At 40.3% G+C, this 21,510-nt stretch overlaps 2 protein-coding genes across 2 annotated transcripts; both read right to left on the bottom strand.

The window, feature by feature from the left end:
* Positions 1 to 1,267: 1,267 nt before the first annotated feature.
* On the bottom strand, positions 1,268 to 1,486 carry LOC136161729 (small proline-rich protein 2E-like). Its single transcript, XM_065926759.1, has one exon. It carries the CDS (start codon positions 1,484 to 1,486, stop codon positions 1,268 to 1,270), a length of 219 nt encoding a protein of 72 aa, XP_065782831.1.
* A 16,409-nt stretch (positions 1,487 to 17,895) lies between these two features.
* On the bottom strand, positions 17,896 to 18,141 carry LOC136161737 (small proline-rich protein 2E-like). Its single transcript, XM_065926772.1, has one exon. The coding sequence runs from the start codon at positions 18,139 to 18,141 to the stop codon at positions 17,896 to 17,898; it is 246 nt and encodes an 81-aa protein (XP_065782844.1).
* Positions 18,142 to 21,510: the final 3,369 nt, after the last annotated feature.

The following is a 21,510-nucleotide window of genomic DNA, read 5'->3' on the forward strand; positions in this document are numbered from 1 at the left end:
GGTGACAGACAGACACAGAAGACAGGGAGAGGATCTTCTGATGGTGCCCAGGAGGAGAGCTGCTGCTCTTCCCTCTGAAGCACTGTGTTTTCTCAGCTGTCTTCCCAGAGGCAAGTGGTGTAGCAGCTTCAGGAAGGAAGCCTCTACTGTCAGGAGCCCCAACAGGTATATTGCAGGCTGAAGGATGGAGAAACTTCTTTTGTATTCATGGCAGGCTTTAGCAGAAGATGAAGGCGGAGCTGTGGAGCTGATGAGTCAGCTGCAAATATGGTCAGGGAAACGGGTGGTGGTGATGGTGGTGATGATGGAGGCAATGATGACCTGCTATCTTCCAAGTGCTATTTGTGAGTCTGGTATGTGTCAACTAAATTATACACATTCCTTGAATATTGATTCTTCAGAAGTTTGAAATGAAAATACAATTTTCCCTACATTTTATTAAAGGGACTGAAAACCTAGAGAAGTAAATATTTTGATCCTCAAACAATCAAGTGATAATTAAGCAAATAACATGGAATTGGATTATGTAGAAGTATTCTGTGATAAGAATAAAAATTTAGACAGCGCTGATTGTGAGAGCTTGAAATTTGGCATCAAACAGATCACCAGCCCAGGTTGAATGCATGAGACAAGTGCTCAGGCATGGTGCACTGGGAAGACCCAGAGAAATCGGGTGGAGAGGGAGGTGGAAGGGGGGTTTGGGATGGGGAATACATGTAAATCCATGGCTGATTCATTTCAATTTATGACAAAAGCCACTACAATATTGTAAAATAATTAGCCTCCAACTAATAAAAATAAATGGAGGGGGAAAAAAGGATAGAAACAAAACTTGATGATGGTATGGTATTATACTAAAAACAATTTTAAAAGAAAAGAAACATTTTTTTCCATCACACAAAAAAACTGTACTTTATTTGTAAAGAGGAAGATAAGTTACAGTTGACCAGCTGGTAGAAATCCCTGCCCAGGTGACAGACCCAAGAGAGGGAGAGAATCCTCTGATGGTGCCCAGAAGAAAAGCTGCTGCTCTTCCATCTGAAGCTCTGTGATGCTTTCCCAGCTGTCCTCCCAGAGGAGAGCAGAACAGCAGCCTCAGGAAGGAAACCTCTGGTTGTCAGGTATCACCACAGGCATACTGCAGGCTGAAGGATGGAGAAGCTTCTATATCCATGATGGACTTTAAAGGGAAGATGAAGGTGGAGCTGTGGAGCCAGGTGAGTCAGCTGTCCTCATCCTTTCCTGATCCAGATACAAGCTGATGCTTCTACTTGCTTTTGGGTGGGCACTTCTGCTGGCATTGTTGGGGAGGTGGCACAGGAGGGCATTTCTGCTGGCACTGAGGAGGTGGGCATGGCTCAGGGCACTTTGGAGGTGGGCAAGGCTCAGGGCACTTTGGAAGTGGGCAAGGCTCAGGGCACTTGGGAGTGCACACTACTGGAGGTGGCTGGCAGGGCTGCTTGCACTGCTGCTGCTGATAAGACATCTTTCTGGAGTCTCAGAATCTGAAAGAAATTACATGACAGTGTTCACAAGAAGGGACTGCTACAGGGAGAAACGTCTGAGTTTGTTTAATAACCTAGGATAGAATCTGTGCAGTGTCTAAGAATGCCATTTGATCTCTTTAACCCTTTGCAATGAACTTCTGGCCTCTCTCTCCCTCTTTAACAAATTGTAGTTTTGGCTCAGAGAAAATCATTTTACATACCACTTTTCAAAAAAATTTTTTTTTCAAAAAACCAATCAATGTTTTTCTGTTCTTCTTTTTTTAATTTTTTCTGAAAACAGCATCTTCAAGAAATGCTATCATAAGGTCCAAAATCCTGGATAAGCTCACAAGCAATTCTCATCATCATTATCTATCATGAGGTCCCAAAAGTATCACTTGGGCACAGAGCAAATGGCAACCAGGAAGGATACAGAAGGATACACCTTCTAAGATAAATGACTCTTAAATAACAGCAGAAGGACACAGGAAAGATACAGAAAAAGAAAAAATACTTCTTTCCTTGCCTCTTGTCATAGAATTTGTTGCAATCTCTTCAATAAAGGAATTCAAACTCTGTCCCAGAAACTGAATAAATACTGTATATCACTGTTTTCAAATTCTAAGCTTCCATCCACTAAGGAGCATCAAAGTCATGACAATAACTTTGGACACACCAAATTTGCTATAGCCAGAATTAATTCACAAGTTGAGAGCCCAAGAATAGAGTTGAACTGAAGAATCAGACTCACCAGGTTCTCCAAAATCTATCTGGACTTGAGTAGCAGAAGGATGGCAGTGATGCAGCAGAGGGCCATTTTATAGGGACTAGCTGCCCCACCCAGGAGGAAGCAGAGCTACCAAAACAGGCCTGGTTCAGTCATTTCCCAACCAAAATGCAAATTCATCCATAAGTGGCTTGACAGGGACTCCAGAAAGAGGAAATGTCCTGCTCCAGGTTCTCCTCCCTGGATTATCATCCCATGACGCACAGCATCCCTGTCTTAAGATCTCAGTTTCAGGGGTTTATGGCAGTGGGAGGATTTGGGAGCATTCTTTAACTTGGAGTCAAAGCTTCCCTTTCTTGATTTGAGAAGATTCCTCTTTGATACCTTTCACCTTCTATGAATTATAAAAGTGCCTGTCTTGTCCCACTTGAACTGGTTGCCATTTTGTTGTACCTACTGGGTTGAAAAGAGTCTGGCTATCTAGTGACACCTTTTTCTTTACCTCAAGTCCTTCTTATAATGTTTTTCCCTTTGATCCATGACCTGCTAATCTGTCTCCTTTCTTCTAAAATGGACCAAGGGCAGGTTGTAGATCATTGCTCCAGCCTTCCCATCATAATACTTAGATATGTTCAGTAAAGTGGTGCCCTCTCGGATCCTCCTTTCACTGCTTTTCTCCCTCACATAAAAGACATCAAGCTGTTTATTGCAGCCTTTAGAAATCTATTTCACCTTGGGTCCCAGGGAATTCATTAAGAGTTTAGCATCATCTACTGTAATTCAGGTGTTGCTGCAGCCCAGACTCTAGACCAACAACAGAAAGCAAGCTTTTTGCACATAACTCTCCAACATGACATACCCTCTACTTCTATATAATTTCTCCCAACTGTCCTCTTTGTACTATGTCACTCTGTGAAAGAAGCTCAGAGCATTGTTCAAATTTTCTGACGTCTTTCCCCTTTGAAATATTGAAAGGCCCAATCTGGTAAGTAATGCCATAAAACAACTATTTTTTAGTGAAAGTTGAAATCATTATAAGCCATTCAGTTATTGAAGTTAATTCCCATTCATATACAACTTCTCAATCATTAATAAGAATTTCACTGTAATTTAAACCAATTTTTCAGATTTACCATACTGGTTACAGGGAATAAATGTTAAATAAACCTCTTTCCTGGTCACTTCCTTCATATATTTTGTCAGTGTGCCAGAAAGAATCATAGTTAATTTATGAGTCATCTTGACTGTACAAGGTGCCCAGATAATTGGTCAAATATTATTCTATGTGTTTCTCTATGGATGTTTTTGAATGAGATGGTCTTCCCTGGTCACTCAGTGGTAAAGTGTCTGCTTAAGAAGGAGGAGATGCCAGTTTGATCACTGGATCAAGAAAATCCCCGGGTAAGGAAATGGCAACCCACTCAAGTATCTTTGCCTGGAGAATCACACAGAGAGAGGAGCCTTGCTGGCTACATTCTGTGAGGTCACAAAGAGTTGGACACAACTTAGTGACAGACAAAACTTTTCAAAATATAAATCAGTGGTCTGGGTAAAGGAGTTTGCCCTCTATAAGGTGTGTAGTCCTTCATCCATTGAAAGCCTGAGTAGAGCAAATATCTGAGTCTTTCTTGGGTAAGAGATAATCCTCTTCCTGATGGCCTTCCACAGGTTTTCAGTTGCACAGAGTTTGAATTTGTCAGCCTTTATAATCTCATTCTCTCTCTGCTGTTTCTCTCTGTGTGTGTCACTCTCTCATATAAAATATATGTATATCATGCATTATATTATAATTTAAAAATTTCTTCTGCCATTTCATGTATATCATTTCCTATGTTCAATCAAGTTAAAAATTCAAGAAGATTGGGTAAAGTGATTAAAGTAAAAATGTAAATATTACATGATACATGTGAAGTGTAATTACGAAAAATATAATGAATTTTTAGAGAATAACTGAAGTTCAAGAAAGAATGCCCTAGCATGTTCTCCAGCCCTGGCATAATATTTTGTTTATGCCTTTTCAGAGATTTAGCTCTCAATAATTCTTTTACAGTTCCTTTGTTCAGCTGGAGCTGAACTATCGTATTTTCTGTACTATACTCTTGGGCACTGAAGATTTTCATAATAGGCTATGGCTGGAAAAGAATCATATCTGGTTTAGGAACAAAGTTACAATGCTGGCTTTATATTACTATAGAATGTGGGAACACAGTTAATGAATGTCCCATTTCACCTAACCACTACAATCCCCTAGAATGATGTCTCATGCTGAATATTACCTTACCAGGAAATAAGTCATTTTTATTCCAATGTAAATGTCAGGTTTAAATGACCTAAAAACAAAAATGAATGTAAGATACCATTTAAGACTCACACTGCCACATACAAGTGATTGAGAGTAGGTTTGGGAGGGGAGAGAGCATCAGAGAATTAAACATTTGAAACAGTTAAATACATGCTTAGGGTTTGTCTGATGAGTTTGTTTTCTTCTACTCTATCCCAACATGTTATAGATCTTTAAAAGAGAGTAGTTTTAAAGATTTTATTTTTTAATTAATTAATTAAATTATATTACTTTATAATATTGTGTTGATTTTGCCATACACTGACTTGAGTCTGCCATGAGTGTACATGTATTCCCCATCTTGAATTCCCTTCTCACCTCCCTCCCCCCTCCCTCTGGGTCATCCCATTGCACCAGCACCGAGCACCCTGTATCATGCATCACACCTGGACTGGTGATTTGTTTAACTTGTGATATTTTTACATGTTTCAATGCCATTCTCCCATATCATCCCGCCCTCACCCTCTCCCAGAGTCCAAAAGACTGTTCAATACACCTGTGTCTCTTTTGCTGTCTCACATATAGGGTTATCATTACCTTCTTGCTAAATTCCATATATATGTGTTAGTATACTGTATTGGTGTTCTTCCTTCTGGCTTACTTCACTCTGTATAATAGGCTCTAGTTTCACCCACCTCATTAGAACTGATTCAACTGTATTCTTTTTAATGGCTGAGTAATATTCCATTGTATATATGTACCACAGCTTTCTTATCCACTCATCTGCTGATGGACATCTAGGTTTCTTCCATGTCTTGGCTATTATAAACAGTGCCACGATGAACATTGGGGTACACATGTCTCTTTCGACTCTGGTTTCCTCGGTGTGTATGCCCAGCGGTGGGATTGCTGGGTCGTATGGCAGTTCTGTTTCCAGATTTTAAAGGAATCTCCACTCTGTTCTCCATAGTGGCTGTACTAGTTTGCATTCCCACAAACAGTGTAAGAGGGTTCCCTTTTCTCCGCACCCTCTCCAGCATTTATTGCTTGTAGATTTTGGATAGCAGTCAATCTGACTGGCGTGTAATGGTACCTCATTGTGGTTTTGATTTGCTTTTCTCTGATAATGAGTGATGTTGAGCATCTTTTCATGTGTTTGTTAGCCATCTGTATGTCTTCTTTGGAGAAATGTCTGTTTAAATCTTTGGCCCATTTTTTGATTGGGTCTTTTATTTTTTTGGAATTGAGCTGCAGGTGTTGCTTATATATTTTTGAGATTAATCTTTGTCCATTGCTTCATTTGCTATTATTTTCTCCCATTCTGAAGGCTGTCTTTTCACCTTGCTTATCGTTTCCTTTGTTGTGCAGAAGCTTTTAATTTTAATTAGGTCCCATTTGTTTGTTTTTGCTTTTATTTCCAATATTCTGGGAGGTGGGACATAAAGGATCCTACTGTGGTTTATGTTGGAGAGTGTTTTGCCTATGTTTTCCTCTAGGAGTTTAATAGTTTCTGGTCTTACTTTTAGATCTTTAATCCATTTTGAGTTTATTTTTGTGTATGGTGTTAGAAAGTGTTCTAGTTTCATTCTTTTGCAAGTGGTTGACCAGTTTTCCCAGCACCACTAGTTAAAGAGGTTGTCTTTTTTCCATTGTATATCCTTGCCTCCTTTGTCGAAGATAAGGTGCCCATAGGTATGTGGGTTTATCTCTGGGCTTTCTATTCTGTTCCATTGATCTATATTTCTGTCTTTGTGCCAGTACCATACTGTCTTGATGACTGTGGCTTGGTAGTAGAGACTGAAGTCAGGCAGGTTGATTCCTCCAGTTCCATTCTTCTTTCTCAAGATTACTTTGGCTCTTCGAGATTTTTTGTATTTCTATACAAATTGTGAAATTATTTGTTCTGGTTCTCAGAAAAATATTGTTGATAGCTTGATAGGGATTGCATTGAATCTATAGTTTGCCTTGCATAGTATACTCATTTCACTGTATTGATTCTTTTGATCCATGAACATGGTAAATTTCTCCATCTATTTGTGTCCCCTTTGATTTCTTTTATAAGTGTTTTATAGGTTTCTATATATAGGTCTTTTGCTTCTTTAGGTAGATTTATTTCCTCGTCTTTCCTCACATATATATTTAAAATATACATCTAAAAATGGAATAATTCTCAACAGAATATCCAGTGAACATTATTGGAAGTCTTTGGAAACCTAAAAGGACAAGAAATATCCACTCATAATCAAGCAAAATGAAAAAGTAAAACAGAAAAGAGGAATCAAAACAGGGACCAGCAACCTTGACAGGAAGCTGAAGATGGAGGGGAAAAGCCCATCACAGTGGGGAATCAGCTGAGACAGAAATGGGCCTTCAGGGGATCAAAGCAGAGGATGGTCTGTGAAAGGCAAGACTAAGAGCTGCATGCATGGTCTGTGCCACAGCCCTGCTCATCCTAGCCTGAATCATGTGTCTCCTGTTGCAAAGGGGGAGTGGGTGCTGGAATATGGGGTTTGGAGTGAAGATTCAGGGAGGGAACTGTTGTTGGCTGTGAAAAGACAGCCTGAAGGGGCAGGAGTAAGGAGTTCTACAGCTGGGAAAGTTTGCAGATAAAGCTTGGGACACCATAGAAGCTAGGTGTCAATGTTGAGTGGCATGCAAGGGGCAGGGCTGCCATCATAACCACTTTCCCACCTGCCAACTTCTTTGGCCTTCACAGGCACTGGAAGGGGCTCCCATTGATTCATCTTGCCTATCTCTCAAGTCAAGGCCTCTTCTACACAAGTAGGTTCAGTGGTCCTGAGTGCCGCCCATCTTAAAGCCACATTCGGAATTAGCTCTGAGAGCCTTTGAGCTGGCAGGGGCTGAATGCTAAAGTGTGGGGTTAATAGAGTGGATCCTGGGAGAGGATCACTGTTGGCTTCACAGAATACAACAGAGAGGACAGGAGCAAGAGCCTCTGAGGCTGGGAGTGCCAACTGGAGGAAGTGTGTTCTGCCCAGGAAATGTGGCACCTTTGTTAAGTAGCATGCAAAGGGTAGGGTCATCACAGCCCCCACACCACATACCAGCCCCTGCCTCTCTGGGCACTGGGAGGGTATCCCACCAGGGCTAGTGTGCCCCCATCTGTTGCAACTGCCTGCTGGTCTGTATCACCACAGGCAATTTGTGCACGCTCCAATTGTGGCCACTGGTCTGAGTAAGTATGTGTGGGCCACTCAGACACTATTTTCACTCTGTCTCCTCTGGGTGGGGAACAGATGTCTGAGGGTGGTGTGCACGCATACACACACACACACACACACACACACACACACACACACACACACTCAAATGGGGCCCAAACCAAAGTTGAACCCCTGGAGCAGAGCAACTAAGGAAGAGGGGCAGAAATCACTCCATGCAGGTCCACATGCTATGGGTTAAATACCTGTGATCAGCTCAGTAAATCCTGTGTCTGTGAAATATTTGAATAGATAATGACTGTTACCACTGAGACTGTCCAGCAGCAGTGAACTTTGGGGGCAAGTTCACATGGAGTTGGGGCTGGTCAGAGTTTGAGCTGGTTCTGCAGTGCCCACAGCAGATACAGAGACATACCTAGAAGTTTTGGAAGGCCTCTTGAGGAGGCAGGGGTTGGCTCTGGCTCCCTGTAGAAGCAAGGACACTGACAGAGGAAGCACCAGGAAAATGTTTTTTATTAATATTGTTCTGTGTTGATTTGTGTAATTTTGTTCAATTGTTGTTGTTTATTATTTTTTGATTGTTTTTATGTGTTTGCTTTATGTTTTCTTTGCATTTATTTATTTTAGATTGCTTTCTATTGTTTGCTTTATTTTTTGACTTTTTGTAAGCTTCAATTCAGTTCAGTTCAGTTCATTTGCTCAGTCGTGTCCAACTTTTTGCAACTGCATGAACCACAGCAGGCTGCGCCTCCCTGTCCATCACCAACTCCCATATTTACTCAAACTCATGTCCATTGAGTTGGTGATGCGATCCAGCCATTTCATCCTCTGTCATCTGCTTCTCCTCCTGCACCCTATGCCTTCCAACATTAGGGTCTTTTCTGATGAGTCAACTCTTCGCATGAGGTGGCCAAAGTATTGGAGCTTCAGTCTCAGGATCAGTCCTTCCAATGAACACCCAGGACTGATCTCCTTTAGAATGGACTGGTTGGATCTCCTTGCCATCCAAGGGACTCTCAAGAGTCTTCTCCAACACCACAGTTCAAAAGCATAAATTTTTCGGTGCTCAGCTTTCTTCACAGTCCAACTCTCACATCCATACATGACCACTGGAAAAACCATAGCCTTGACTAGACAGACCTTTGTTTGCAAAGTAATGTCTCTGCTTTTTAATATGCTATTTAGGTTGGTCATAACTTTCTTTCCAAGGAATAAGCATCTTTTAATTTCATGGCTGCAATGCTTTTGGAGCCCCCCAAAATAAATCTGACACTGCTTCCACTGTTTCCCCATCTATTTCCCATGAAGTGATGGGACCAGATGCCATGATCTTAGTTTTCTGAATGTTGAGCTTTAAGCCAACTGTTTCACTCTCCTCTTTCACTTTCATCAAGAGGCTTTTTAGTTCTTCTTCACTCTCTGCCATCAGTAGATAGGCTGCCTAGTAATGCTATGCTCACAGACATCCCAAAACAATCCCTGCTCATCAGAGGGAAAAGACTAATTTCCATTCTCCAGAGCACAGGCACTATTCCCTCCCATCAGGAAGCTTACACTAGTCCCTGGACCAATCTCACATATCAGGGGACAGACAATGGAAGCAAATGGAACTACAGCCCTGTCACCTTTGAAAAGGAGATCATAAAAACCATAACATAGACAAAATAAATGACAGATAAATATGTTGCAGATGGAGAAGCAAAGTAAAAACCCAGAAGACCAAATAAATGAAGAAAAAACAGGCAATTTATCTGATAAAGAATTCAGAGTATACAGAATTCTGTTGCCATTGTTTCCCCATCTATTTGCCATGAAGTGATGGGACCAGATACCATGATTTTAGTTTTTTGAATGTTGAGTTTTAAACCAGCTTTTTCAATCTCCTATTTCACCTTCTAAGAGGCTCTTTAGTTCCTCTTCACTTTCTTCCAGAAGGGTGGTTGCTGGGCCAGCCGGAAGATTTCAGCGAGCAACACGATGCGTTACTTTAGGCTAAGAAATAAAGACACAGGACAGATGGGGTCGAGAGGATCGTTGCAGTCAACGATGCTCCTTTATTTCTCTAAGCTTCATTTATACTTAAACCAAGAAGGAGGCATCCCAAAGAAAATTCTTCCCCATGTACATCATCTTTAAGATAACAATCACTAGAACTCTCACTAGGCGCCAGAGCACAGGAATGGCATCCTGATATATCTTGGGGGTAATCGTAAAAAGGCTATCTGTCTGCGTCTTGTGTGCATTCAAGGCTTACTAGTGTTCTGTTTAACTTTGGATAGTAAATCCAGAGGGGTGGGGGGACAGAGAGCTGTGTCCTTGAACAGACCCTTGATAATCAATCAAGGCAGCTCCCAGAGTCAGCTCTTTCAAGCCATTCCCCGCAGGTGGTATCATCTGTATACCTGAGGTTATTGACATTTCTCCCGGCAATCTTGATTCCAGCTTGTGCTTCATCCAGCTCAACATTTTGCATGATTTACTCTGCATATAAGTTAAATAAGCAGGGGTACAATATACAGCCTTGACTTCCTTCTTTCCCAATTTTGTCTAGGTTGGAACAACCTAGACAGCCTATTAAAGAGCAGAGACACTACTTTGCCAACAAAGGCCCATCAAGTCAAACCAATGGTGTTTCCAACAGTCATGTATGGATGTGAGGGTTGGACGATAAAAAAACTGAGCACCAAAGAACTGATGCTTTTGAACTATGGTGTTGAAGATTATTTTTCAGATTCCTTCAAACTGCAAGGAGATCAAACCAGTGCATCCTAAAGAAAATCAGTCCAGACGATTCATTGGGAGGACTGATGCTGAGGCTGACACTCCCATACTTTGACCACCTGATGTGAAGAATGACTCATTTGAAAAGACCCTGATGCTGGGAAAGATTTAAGGCAGGAGGACAGAGAATGAGCTGACTGGATGGCATCACCAATTCCATAACATGAGTTTGAACAACCTCTGACTGGGAACCCAGGTGTGCTACAATCCATGGGGTTGCAAAGACAGAGATACGACTCAGCAACTGAACTGTACTGAACTGAACTGTTGTTCCATGTCTGGCTCTAGCTGTTGCTTCTTGATCTGCATACAGATTTCTCGGGAGGCAGGTATGGTGGTCTCATATTCTTATCTATTTAAGAATTTCCCACAGTTTGTTGTGACCCAGAGAGTTAAAGGTTTTAGGGTAGTCAACGACATGGAAATAAATATTTTTCTGAAATTCTCTTGCTTTATCTATGGCAGTCAGAATTATTTCCTTTACCCTTATCATAGTTTGTCCTCAGGTCAAACTACAGGGAGGGAAAACAGCCCCATCCGTCAGCAGAATGTTGGACTAAAGATTTACTGAGCATGGCCTTGCCCACCAGAGAAAGAACCAGTTTTCTCCACAGCCAGTCCCTCCCATTAGGAAGTTTCCACAAGCCTCGTATCCTAACAAGGGCAGACAGAATGAAAACGAAAGTCACAGAAAACTAGACAAACTGATCACATGGATCACAGCATCGTCTAACTCGATGAAACCATGAACCATGCCATGAAGTGCCACCCAAGACAGAAACAGTGGAGAATTCTGACAGAATGTGGTCACTGGAGAAGGGAATGGTAAACCACCAGCATTCTTGCCTTGAGGACCCCCTGAACATTATGAAAAGGAATCATAAAAATCAGATATAGAAACAAAGAAAACAATAGCAAAGATTAATGAAGCTAAAAGGTGGTTCTGATGCTGGGAAAGATTTAAGGCAGGAGGACAGAGAATGAGCTGACTGGATGGCATCACCAATTCCATGACATGAGTTTGAACAACCTCTGACTGGGAACCCAGGTGTGCTACAATCCATGGGGTTGTAAAAGATGAACACAATTGAAAAATAAATTGATAAATATAAATAAATTGATAAATATTTAGCCAGACTCATCAAGGAAAAAATGGAGAAGACTCAAATCAATAAAATTAGAAAAGAAAAAGGACGAGTTACAAATGACACCATAGAAATAAAAAAGATTATAAGAGACTACTACAAGCAGTGATATGGCAATAAAATGGACAACCTGGAAGAAGTGGATAAATACTTAGAAAAGTGCAACTTTTCATGACTGAACCAGAAAAAATAGAAAATATGAATAGACCACTCACAAGGGCTGAAACAGAAACTGTGATTAAAAATCTTCCAACAAACAGATGTCCAGGACCAGATGGCCTCACAGGCAAGTTCTATCAAATATTTAGAGAAGAGGTTACACCTATCCTTCTCAAGCTCTTCCAAAAATTGCAGAGAGAGGAACATTCCCAAACTCTTTATATGAGACCAAGATCACCCTGATATAAAAACTAGTATGGAAACAAAAAAGACCCCAAAAAGAGAAAAATAGAGGTCAATATCACTGATATACATAGACACAAAAGTCCTCAACAAAATACTAGCAGACAGAAACCAACAACACAGTAAAAGGAACACACACCATGAACAAGTGAAATTTATCTCAAGGATGCAAGGATTTTTTGCTATCTCCTAATCAATCAGTATGATACACCACACAAAGAAACTGAAGAATAAAAACCATATGATCATCTCAATAGATACACAAAAATCTTTTGACAAAATTTAACACCCATTCATGTTTAAAAATTCTTCAGAAAGTGGGTAGGTAGAGGGAAACTACCTCAACAGGAAAAGGTGACAATGACAAACTCACAGCAAATACAATTTTCAATAGTGAAAAACAGAGCACTTCCTCTAAGATCAGGATCAAGACAGGGATGTCCACACTCACCACTATTAGTCAACATAGTTTTGGAAGTCCTAGCCATGTTATTCAGAATAGAAAAATAAATAAAAGAAATCTAAAATGGAACAGAAGAAGTAAAACTGTCACTGCTTGCAGATGACATGATACTATACACAGGAATTTGTAAAGAGGTTACATCAATGAATTTGGTAAGGTTGCAGGATACAAAACTAATGCACAGAAATCCCTTGCATTCCTATATACTAGCTATGAAAGATCAGAAAGAAAAATTAAGTAAGCAATCCCACTTACCACTGCAACAAAAATAACAAAAGACCAAGGGTTAAAGCTACCTATTGAGGTAAAAGATCTATACTCACGAAAATATAAGACACCGATGAAAGAAATCAAAACAGACACAGCCAAATGGAGAGATATACAATGTTCATGAATTAGAAGACTCACTATTGTGAAATGACTATAGTACCTGAGAAATGTACAGATTCAGTGTAATCCTTATCAAATTACCAATGGCATTTTTCACAGAATTAGAACAAATTTACAGTGTGTATGGAAACACAAATGACCCCAAACAGCCAAAGGAATCTTGAGAAAGAAAAATGGAGCCTGAGGAATCAGGCCTCCTGATGTCAGAATATGCTATGAAATTATAGTCATCAAAACAGTATGGCACTGGCATAAAAACTGAAATATAGATGAATGGAACAGGATGGAAAGTGCAGAGATTAAGCCCACTCAACTATGGTCTCCTAATCTATGACAAAGAGGCAAGAATATACAATGGAGAAAACACAGTCTCATCAATGAGTGGTGCTGTGAAAACTGGATAATTATATGTAAAAGAATGAAATTAGAACACTCCCTAAAAAAATACCCAAAAATAAACTAAAAATAGAATAAAAGCCTAAATATAAAAGCCAAAATAAAAGCCTAGACTCTATAAAAGTCTTAGTGGAAAACAACGGAAGAACCCTCTTTGGCATAAATTATAACAAGATCTTCCTTGAACCACCTCCTAGAGTAACAAAAATAAAAATAAGCAAATGAGAGCTAATTAAACTTAAAAGTTTTTGCACCACAAAGGAAACTACAACAGGAGAACCCTCAGATTGGAAGAAAATATGTTTAAATAAAGCAACTGACGAGAGATTAATCTCTAAAAATATGCAAACAACTCATGAAGCTTGATATTAAAAAAAAAAAAACAAAAAACTAGCAACCCAAGGAAAAAAAGTGGGTAGAAAACATAAATAGACATTTCTCCAAGGACATATAGATGACCAAGAGTCACATGGATAGATGCTCAACATTACTAATTATTCAAGAACTGCAGATCAAAACTACAATGAGGTATCACCTCACAATGGTCATGATGGTCATCATCAAAAAAATTTACAAACAATAAATGCTGGATGGTTGTGGAGAAAAAGGAACCCTTATGCACTGTTGTGGGTTCCCTGATGGCTCAAGTGATAAAAATCTGCCTGCAGGGCACAAAACCCAGGTTTGATCCCTGAGCAGGGAAGATCCTCTGAAGAAGGGAATGGCAACCCACTCCAGTTGGTAAGAATGTTAACTAATGCAGTCACTATGGAGAATGGTTTGGAGGTTCCTTCAAAAACTAAAAATAGAGTTACTATATGATCCAGAAAGCACACCACTGGGTATATCACCCGAGAAATCAATAATTGTCATTACATCACTATTTACAATCGCCAGGACTTTGATGCAGCCTAAGTGTTCATCAGTTGATAAATGGATAAAGAAGACAAGGTACATATATACAATGGAATATTCAGTTCATTTCAGTCACTGTCGTGACTGCCTCTTTGTAACCTCATTGACTGCATGCAGCATGCCACACTGCCTTGTCCATCAACTCCTGGAGCTTGTTCAAACTCATGTCCATAGAGTCAGGGATGCCATCCAACCATCACATTCTCTGTTGTCCCCTACTCCTCCTGCATTCAGTCTTTTGCAGCATTGGCTCCATGGACCTCAGCACACCAGGCTTCCCTGTCCTTCAATTCCCAGAGCTTGCTCAAACTCAAACTCATGTCCATTGAGTCGGTGATGCCATCCAACAATCTCATCCTCTGTTGTTAACCTTCTCTTCTTGCCTTCAATCTTTCCCAGCAACAGGGTCTTTTCCAAAGAGTCAGTTCTTTGTGTCAGGTGGTCAAAGGATTGGAGTGTCAGCTTCAGCATCAGTCCTTCAAAGGAATATTCAGGACTAATTTCCTTTAGGATAGACTGGTTTGATCCCCTTGTAGTTCAAGTGCCTCTCAAGAGTCTTCTCCAACACCACAGTTCAAAAGCATCAATTCTTTGGTGCTCAGCTTTCTTTATCATCCAACTCTCACATCCATACATAACTGCTGGAAAAACCAAAACTTCAACCAGATGAACCATTGTTGGCAAAGTAATGTCTCTGATTTTTAACATGCTGTCTAGTTTGGTCATAGCTTTTCTCCAAGGAGCAAGCATCTTTCAACTTCATGGCTGCAGTCACAATCTGCAGTGATTTTGGAGCCCCCCAAATAAAGTCTCTTACAGTTTCCATTGTTTCCCATCTTTTTTCCATGAAGTGATGGGACCAGATGCCATGATCTTTGTTTTCTGAAAGTTGAGTTTTAAGCCTGATTTTTCACTCTCTTGTGTCACATTCATCAAGATACGCTTTACTTCCTTTTCACTTTCTGCCATAAGGGTGGTGGCATCTGCATATCTGAGGTCATTGATATTTCTCACAGCAATTTTGATTCCAGCTTGTGCTTCATCCAGCGTGGCATTTCGCATGAAATATTCTGCATAGAAGTTAAATAAGCACTATACAGCCTTGACACACTCCTTTCCCAATTTGGAACCTGTCTGTTTTTCAGTGTCTGGTTCTCTTGTTTTTAGACCTACATACAGATATTACTCAGCTATAAAATGATTGAAATTAGGTCATTAGCACATTGCAAACCAACTATACTCCAATATACAAAAAAAGGTAAAATAAAGAATAGTTTGATTAAGAACATATCCTTTTTCACAGCTTACTTGATTAGTAAGCTAAACATTAGAAAAAAGTTGCCTAGCTACAGTGACTTTGTAAATCTAAATAAACGTTGTAAACCTCAATGTTCTTCAAAGTTGGTGTCAAAACAGAGAAGTAATTTCAGATGTGAAAAAATATTTAGGGCTCTGAGTTTAATGAGTTGTTTAAGTAAGAAGCGCAAGTAGTACACATGGAAAGGTGGCAAAACTTTACCTGGTAAGGATGCTTTAAGTTTCCCATCCTTCTGTACTACCCATGTTTTCAGAGCTACTATAATTTCATGCAGAATGTTCCACTACATTCTATAGGTCCTTTATCTGCAGTTTCACATTAAACATAAGGTAAAATTAGAAAAGAAAAAGCACAACAAGAATATAAATGGGCAATGGAGTGTAAGAATCTTCCTGGTTGCTGTGCTAGTTATGTCTGTCTCACCTCCCTACTGGAGCAAGCGTGGAGGTGAGGCAATGATGGTGATGGTATTGATGGAGAAAATGATGATCTGCTGTCTTTCCAGTGGCAATTCTGTGCCCCAACATGTGCAAATTAAAGTACACACAATCATGTAATTTTTATGCCTCAGATATTTTGCAGTAAACACTGTTTTCCCCATTTCAGAAAAGGGACTTTAATTCTGAAGAGTTAAATAACTTTTTACTCAAATTAGCCAAGCATAATTAACATGGATTTTAAATTATAGAGCAATAATCTTTTTTTTAAAAAAAAGCTTTCTTTCTTTTTTAAACAGTGTATTTATTTATTAATTTATTTTGGCAATGCTGGGTCTTCATTGGTACCTGGGCTTTGCTCTAGTTGCCATGCATGAGTCGGGCTGCTATCTAACTGGTGTGCGGACTTCACACTGAACTGACTTCTCTTGTTGCGGAGCACAGGCTCTAGGGTGCTTGGATTCAGTAGCTGCAGCTTGTGGGCGTGGGAGTTGTGCTTTCTGGGCTCTAGAGCAGAGGCTCGCTAGTTGTGTCACATGGGCTTAATTGCTCCACAGAACGTGGGATCTTCCCGGAGTAGGAATCGAACCCATGTCTCCTGCATTGGCAGGTGGATTCTTTACCACTGACCCATCAGGGAAGATCAAAAAGGATCTCTGATATTACTCAAATTCAGACAACACTGATTGTGGGAGTTGGAACTTGATGATCAAGAAGGATAGCGATAAAACCAAACAAAAGATGCCATCACTATAAGTGCTTTTACTAGGAAAAAACAAACATTGTTACCATCACAGAAGAGAATTGTAGTTTATTCAGGAAGTGGAGAAGAAGTAACAATTGTCAAGTTGGTAGAAACCCCTGCCCAGGTGACAGACAGTCACAGAAGACAGGGAGAGGATCTTCTGATGGTGCCCAGGAGGAGAGCTGCTGCTCTTCCCTCTGAAGCACTGTGTTTTCTCAGCTGTCTTCCCAGAGGCAAGTGGTGTAGCAGCCTCAGGAAGGAAGCCTCTGGCTGTCAGGAGTCCCCTCAGGCATATTGCAGGCTTAAGGATGGAGAAGCTTCTTCTGTATTCGTGACAGGCTTTGAAGAGAAGATGAAGGTGGAGCTGTGGAGCTAGATGAGTCAGCTGCAAATATGGTGGGTATTTTACCCTCAAATGGGTATGTTTTGAGGGTATGTTACCCTCAAAAATGAGGGTAACAGGGGTGGTGATGGTGGTGATGATGGAGACAATGATGACCTGTTGTCTTCCAAGTGCTATTTATGTGTCTGGCATGTGCCAACTAAATTATACACATTACTTGAATATTGATTCCTTAGAAGTTTGAAATGAAAATACAATTTTCCCTACACTTTACTAAAGAGAATGAAAACCTGGAGAGGTAAATATTTAGTTCCTCAAACCGTCAAGTGATAATTAAGGAAATAACATGGAATTGAAATTATGTAGAAGTATTCTTTGTTAAGACTCAAAATTTAGACAACACTGATGGTGAGAGCTTGAACCTTGGCATCAAAGGATAGAAACAAAACAAGATGATGATATGGTATTGCTAAAAGCAGTTTTAAAAGAAAGAAAATATTTTTGCCATCACACAAAGGAACTGAATTTTATTCTTTGAGGAGGATAAGCAACAGTTGACCAGCTGGTAGAAACCCCTGCCCAGGTGACAGACAGACCCAAGGGAGGGAGAGAATCCTCTGATGGTGCCCGGGAGAAAAGCTGTTGCTCTTCCATCTGAAGCTCTGTGATGCTTTCCCAGCTGTCCTCCCAGAGGAGAGCAGAACAGCAGCCTCAGGAAGGAAACCTCTGGTTGTCAGGTATCACCACAGGCATACTGCAGGCTGAAGGATGGAGAAGCTTCTATATCCATGACAGGCTTTAAAGGGAAGATGAAGGTGGAGCTGTGGAGCCAGGTGAGTCAGCTGTCCTCATCCTTTCCTGATCCAGATACAAGCTGATGCTTCTACTTGCTTTTGGGTGGGCACTTCTGCTGGCATTGTTGGGGAGGTGGCACAGGAGGGCATTTCTGCTGGCACTGAGGAGGTGGGCATGGCTCAGGGCACTTTGGAGGTGGGCAAGGCTCAGGGCACTTTGGAGGTGGGCAAGGCTCAGGGCACTTTGGAGGTGGGCAAGGCTCAGAGCACTTGGGAGGGCACACTACTGGAGGTGGCTGGCAGGGCTGCTTGCATTGCTGCTGCTGATAAGACATCTTTCTGGAGTCTCAGAATCTGAAAGAAATTACATGACAGTGTTCACAAGAAGGGACTGCTACAGGGAGAAAAGTCTGAGTTTGTTTAATAACATAGGATAGAATCTCTGCAGTCCCTAAGAATATGGTTTGTTCACTTTAATCCCTTCCAATGAACTTCTGGCCTCTCTCTCCCTCTTTAACAAATTGTATTATTGGCTCAGACAAAATCTTTTTACATACAACTTTTCAAAAAATCAATCAATGTTGTTCTGTTTTTCTTTCTTTTTTTTTTTTCCCCCTGAAAACAGCATCTTCAATAATGGCCATCATCATATTCCAAAATCCTAGATAAGCTCACAAGCAATTCTCATCACCATTATCTATCATGAGTTCACAGGAGTATAACTTGGGTACAGAGCAAATTGTCACCAGGAAAGATACAAGGCCCCACACCTTCTAAGGTAAATGACTCTTCAATAACAGCAGAAGGACACAAGAAAGACACATAAAAAGGAAAAATACTTCTTTCTTTGCCTCTTCTTGTCACAGATTTTTAAAAAGCTCTTCAGTAAAGGAATTCAAACTCTGTAGCAGGAACTTAATAAATAACGTATATCACTGTTTTCAAATTCCAAGCTTCCATCCACTAAGGAGTATTAAAGTCATGACAATAACTTTGGACACACAAAATTTGCTATAGCCAGAATTAATTCATAAGTAGAGAGCCAAAGAATAGAGTTGAACTGAAGAATCAGACTCACCAGGTTCTCCAAAATCTATCTGGACTTGAGTAGCGGGAGGATGACAGTGATGCAGCAGAGGGCCTTTTTATAGGGACTTGCTGCCCCACCCAGGAGGAAGCAGAGCTACCAAAACAGGCCTGGTTCATTCATTTCCCAACCAAAATGCAAATCCATCCATAAGCAGCTTGACAGGGGCTCCAGAAAGAGGAAATGTCCTGCTCCAGGATCTCCTCCCTGGATTATCTTCCCATGACGCACAGCGTCCTTGTCTTAAGCTCTCAGTTTCAGAGGTTTATGGCAGTGGGAGGATTTGTTCGGGTTCTTTAACTAGGAGTCAAAGCCTCCTTTCTTGATTGGAGAGATTCCTCTTTGATACCTTTCACCTTCTATGAATTATAAAAGTGCCTGTCTTATTCCACTTGAACTGGTTGCCATTTTGTTGTACATACTGGGTTGAAAAGAGCCTGACAATCTAGTGACACCTTTTTCTTTACCTCAAGTCCTTCTTATAATGCTTTTCCCTTTGATCGAGAGCTGCTAATCTGTCTCCTTTCTCCTTTCTTCTCCTTAATGTATAAAATGGACCGAGGGCAGGTTGCAGATCATCTCTCCAGCCCTCCCATCATAATACTTAGATATATTCAGTAAAGTGGTGCCCTCTCGGATCCTCCTTTCACTGCTTTTCTCCCTCACATAAAAGACATCAAGCTGTTTATTGCAGCCTTTAGAAATCTGTTTCACCTTGGGTCACAGGGAATTCACTAGTTTAGCATCATCTACTGTAATTCAGGTGTTGCCGCAGCCCAGACTAGGCCAACAACAGAAAGCAAGATTTTTGCACATAACTCTCCAACATGACGTACCACCTACTTCTACATAATTTCTCCCAACTGTCCTCTTTGTACTACTTCACTCTATGAAAGAAGCTCAGAGCATTGTTCAAATTTTCTGAAGTCCTTCTCCTTTGAAATATCGAAAGGCCCAATCTGGGAAGTAATGCCATAATACAACTAGTTTTTAATGAAAGTGAAATCATTAGGAGCCATTCAATCATTGAAGTTAATTGTCATTCATATACAGCTTCTCAATCATTGATAAGAATTTCCCTGTAATTTAAACCAATTTTTCAGATTTACCATACTGGTTACAGGGAATATATGTTAAATAAATCTCTTTCCTGGTCACTTCCTTCAGATAATTTGTCATTGTGCTAGAAGGAAGCATGGTTAATTTATGAGTCATCTTTACTGGCACAGGGTGCCCAGATATTTGGTCAAATTCCATGTGTTTCTCTAAGGATGTTTTTCAATGGAAGGGCTTCCCTGGTGCCTCACTGGTGACGTATCTGCCTAACAGGCAGGAGATGCCAGTTTGATCACTGGATCAGGAAAATCCTCTGGATAAGGAAATGGAAACCAACTTAAGTATTCTTGCCTGGAGAATCCCACAGAGAGAGGGCTACATTCCACGGGGTCACAAATGGTCGGACACAACTTAGCGACAGACTTTCACCTTTTAATATATAAATCAGTGGACTGGGTCAAGGAGGTGCCCTCTATAATGTGGGTAGTCCTTCATCCATTGAAGGCCTGATTAGAGCTAAAGTCTAAGCCTTTCTTGGATTTGAGATAATCCTCTTGCATGATAGCCTTCCACAGGTTTTCAGTTCCACAAATTTTGAATTTGCCAGCCTTTATAATATCTCATCCTCTCTCTTTCCTGTTTCTCCTTGTGTTTGTCACTCTCTCATATAAAAAATATATGATATGTATTATTAAAATTTGAAAATTTCATCTGCCATTTCATGTATATCATTTCCTATGTTCAATTAAATTAAAAATTCAAGAAGATTGGGTAAAGTGATTAAAGTAAAAATGTAAATATTACATGATACATGTGAAGTGTAAATATGACAAATATAATAAAAAATTTTTAGAGAGTAACTGAAGTTCAAGAGAGAATGCCCTAGCATGTTCTCCAACCTTGGCAAAATATTTCATTATTCCTTGTCAGAGATTTAGCTCTCAATATTTCTTCTATAGTTCCTCTGTTCATGCCTGGAGCTGAACTATCCTCTTTTCTGTACTATCCTCTTGGGCACTGAAGATTTCATAATAGGCTGTGGCTGGTGAGGAATCATGTCTAGTTTAGGAGTAAAGTTACAATGCTGGCTTTATATTACTATAGAATGTGGGAACACAGTTAACGGAATCAGGATGTCCCCTTTCACCATAACCCTACAATACCCTAGAATGCTGTCTCGTGCTGAGGATTACTTTACCAGGAAATACATCATGTTTATTCCAATAGTAAATATCAAGTTTAAATTGCATAAAGATAAAAATGAATGTAATATACTATTTAAGACTCACACCACCACATACAAGTGATTGAGAGTAGGTTTGGGAAGGGAATGAGAATCAGAGAACCAAACATCTGAAGTAGTTAAATACATGCTTAGGGTATATCTGATGAGTTTGTTTTCTTCTACTCCATCCCAACATGCTTTATATCTTTAAAAGAGTGTGGTTTTGGAGAATCCCATGGACAGAGGAGCCAGGTGGGCTACAGTCCACAGGGTCGCAAAGAGTCAGGCACGACTGAGCGAGTACACACTTTCTTTCTTTAAATGTTTTTAATGTTT

The sequence above is a fragment of the Muntiacus reevesi genome, chromosome 1 (genome assembly GCF_963930625.1).
Source record: "Muntiacus reevesi chromosome 1, mMunRee1.1, whole genome shotgun sequence".
Lineage (NCBI taxonomy): Eukaryota > Metazoa > Chordata > Mammalia > Artiodactyla > Cervidae > Muntiacus > Muntiacus reevesi.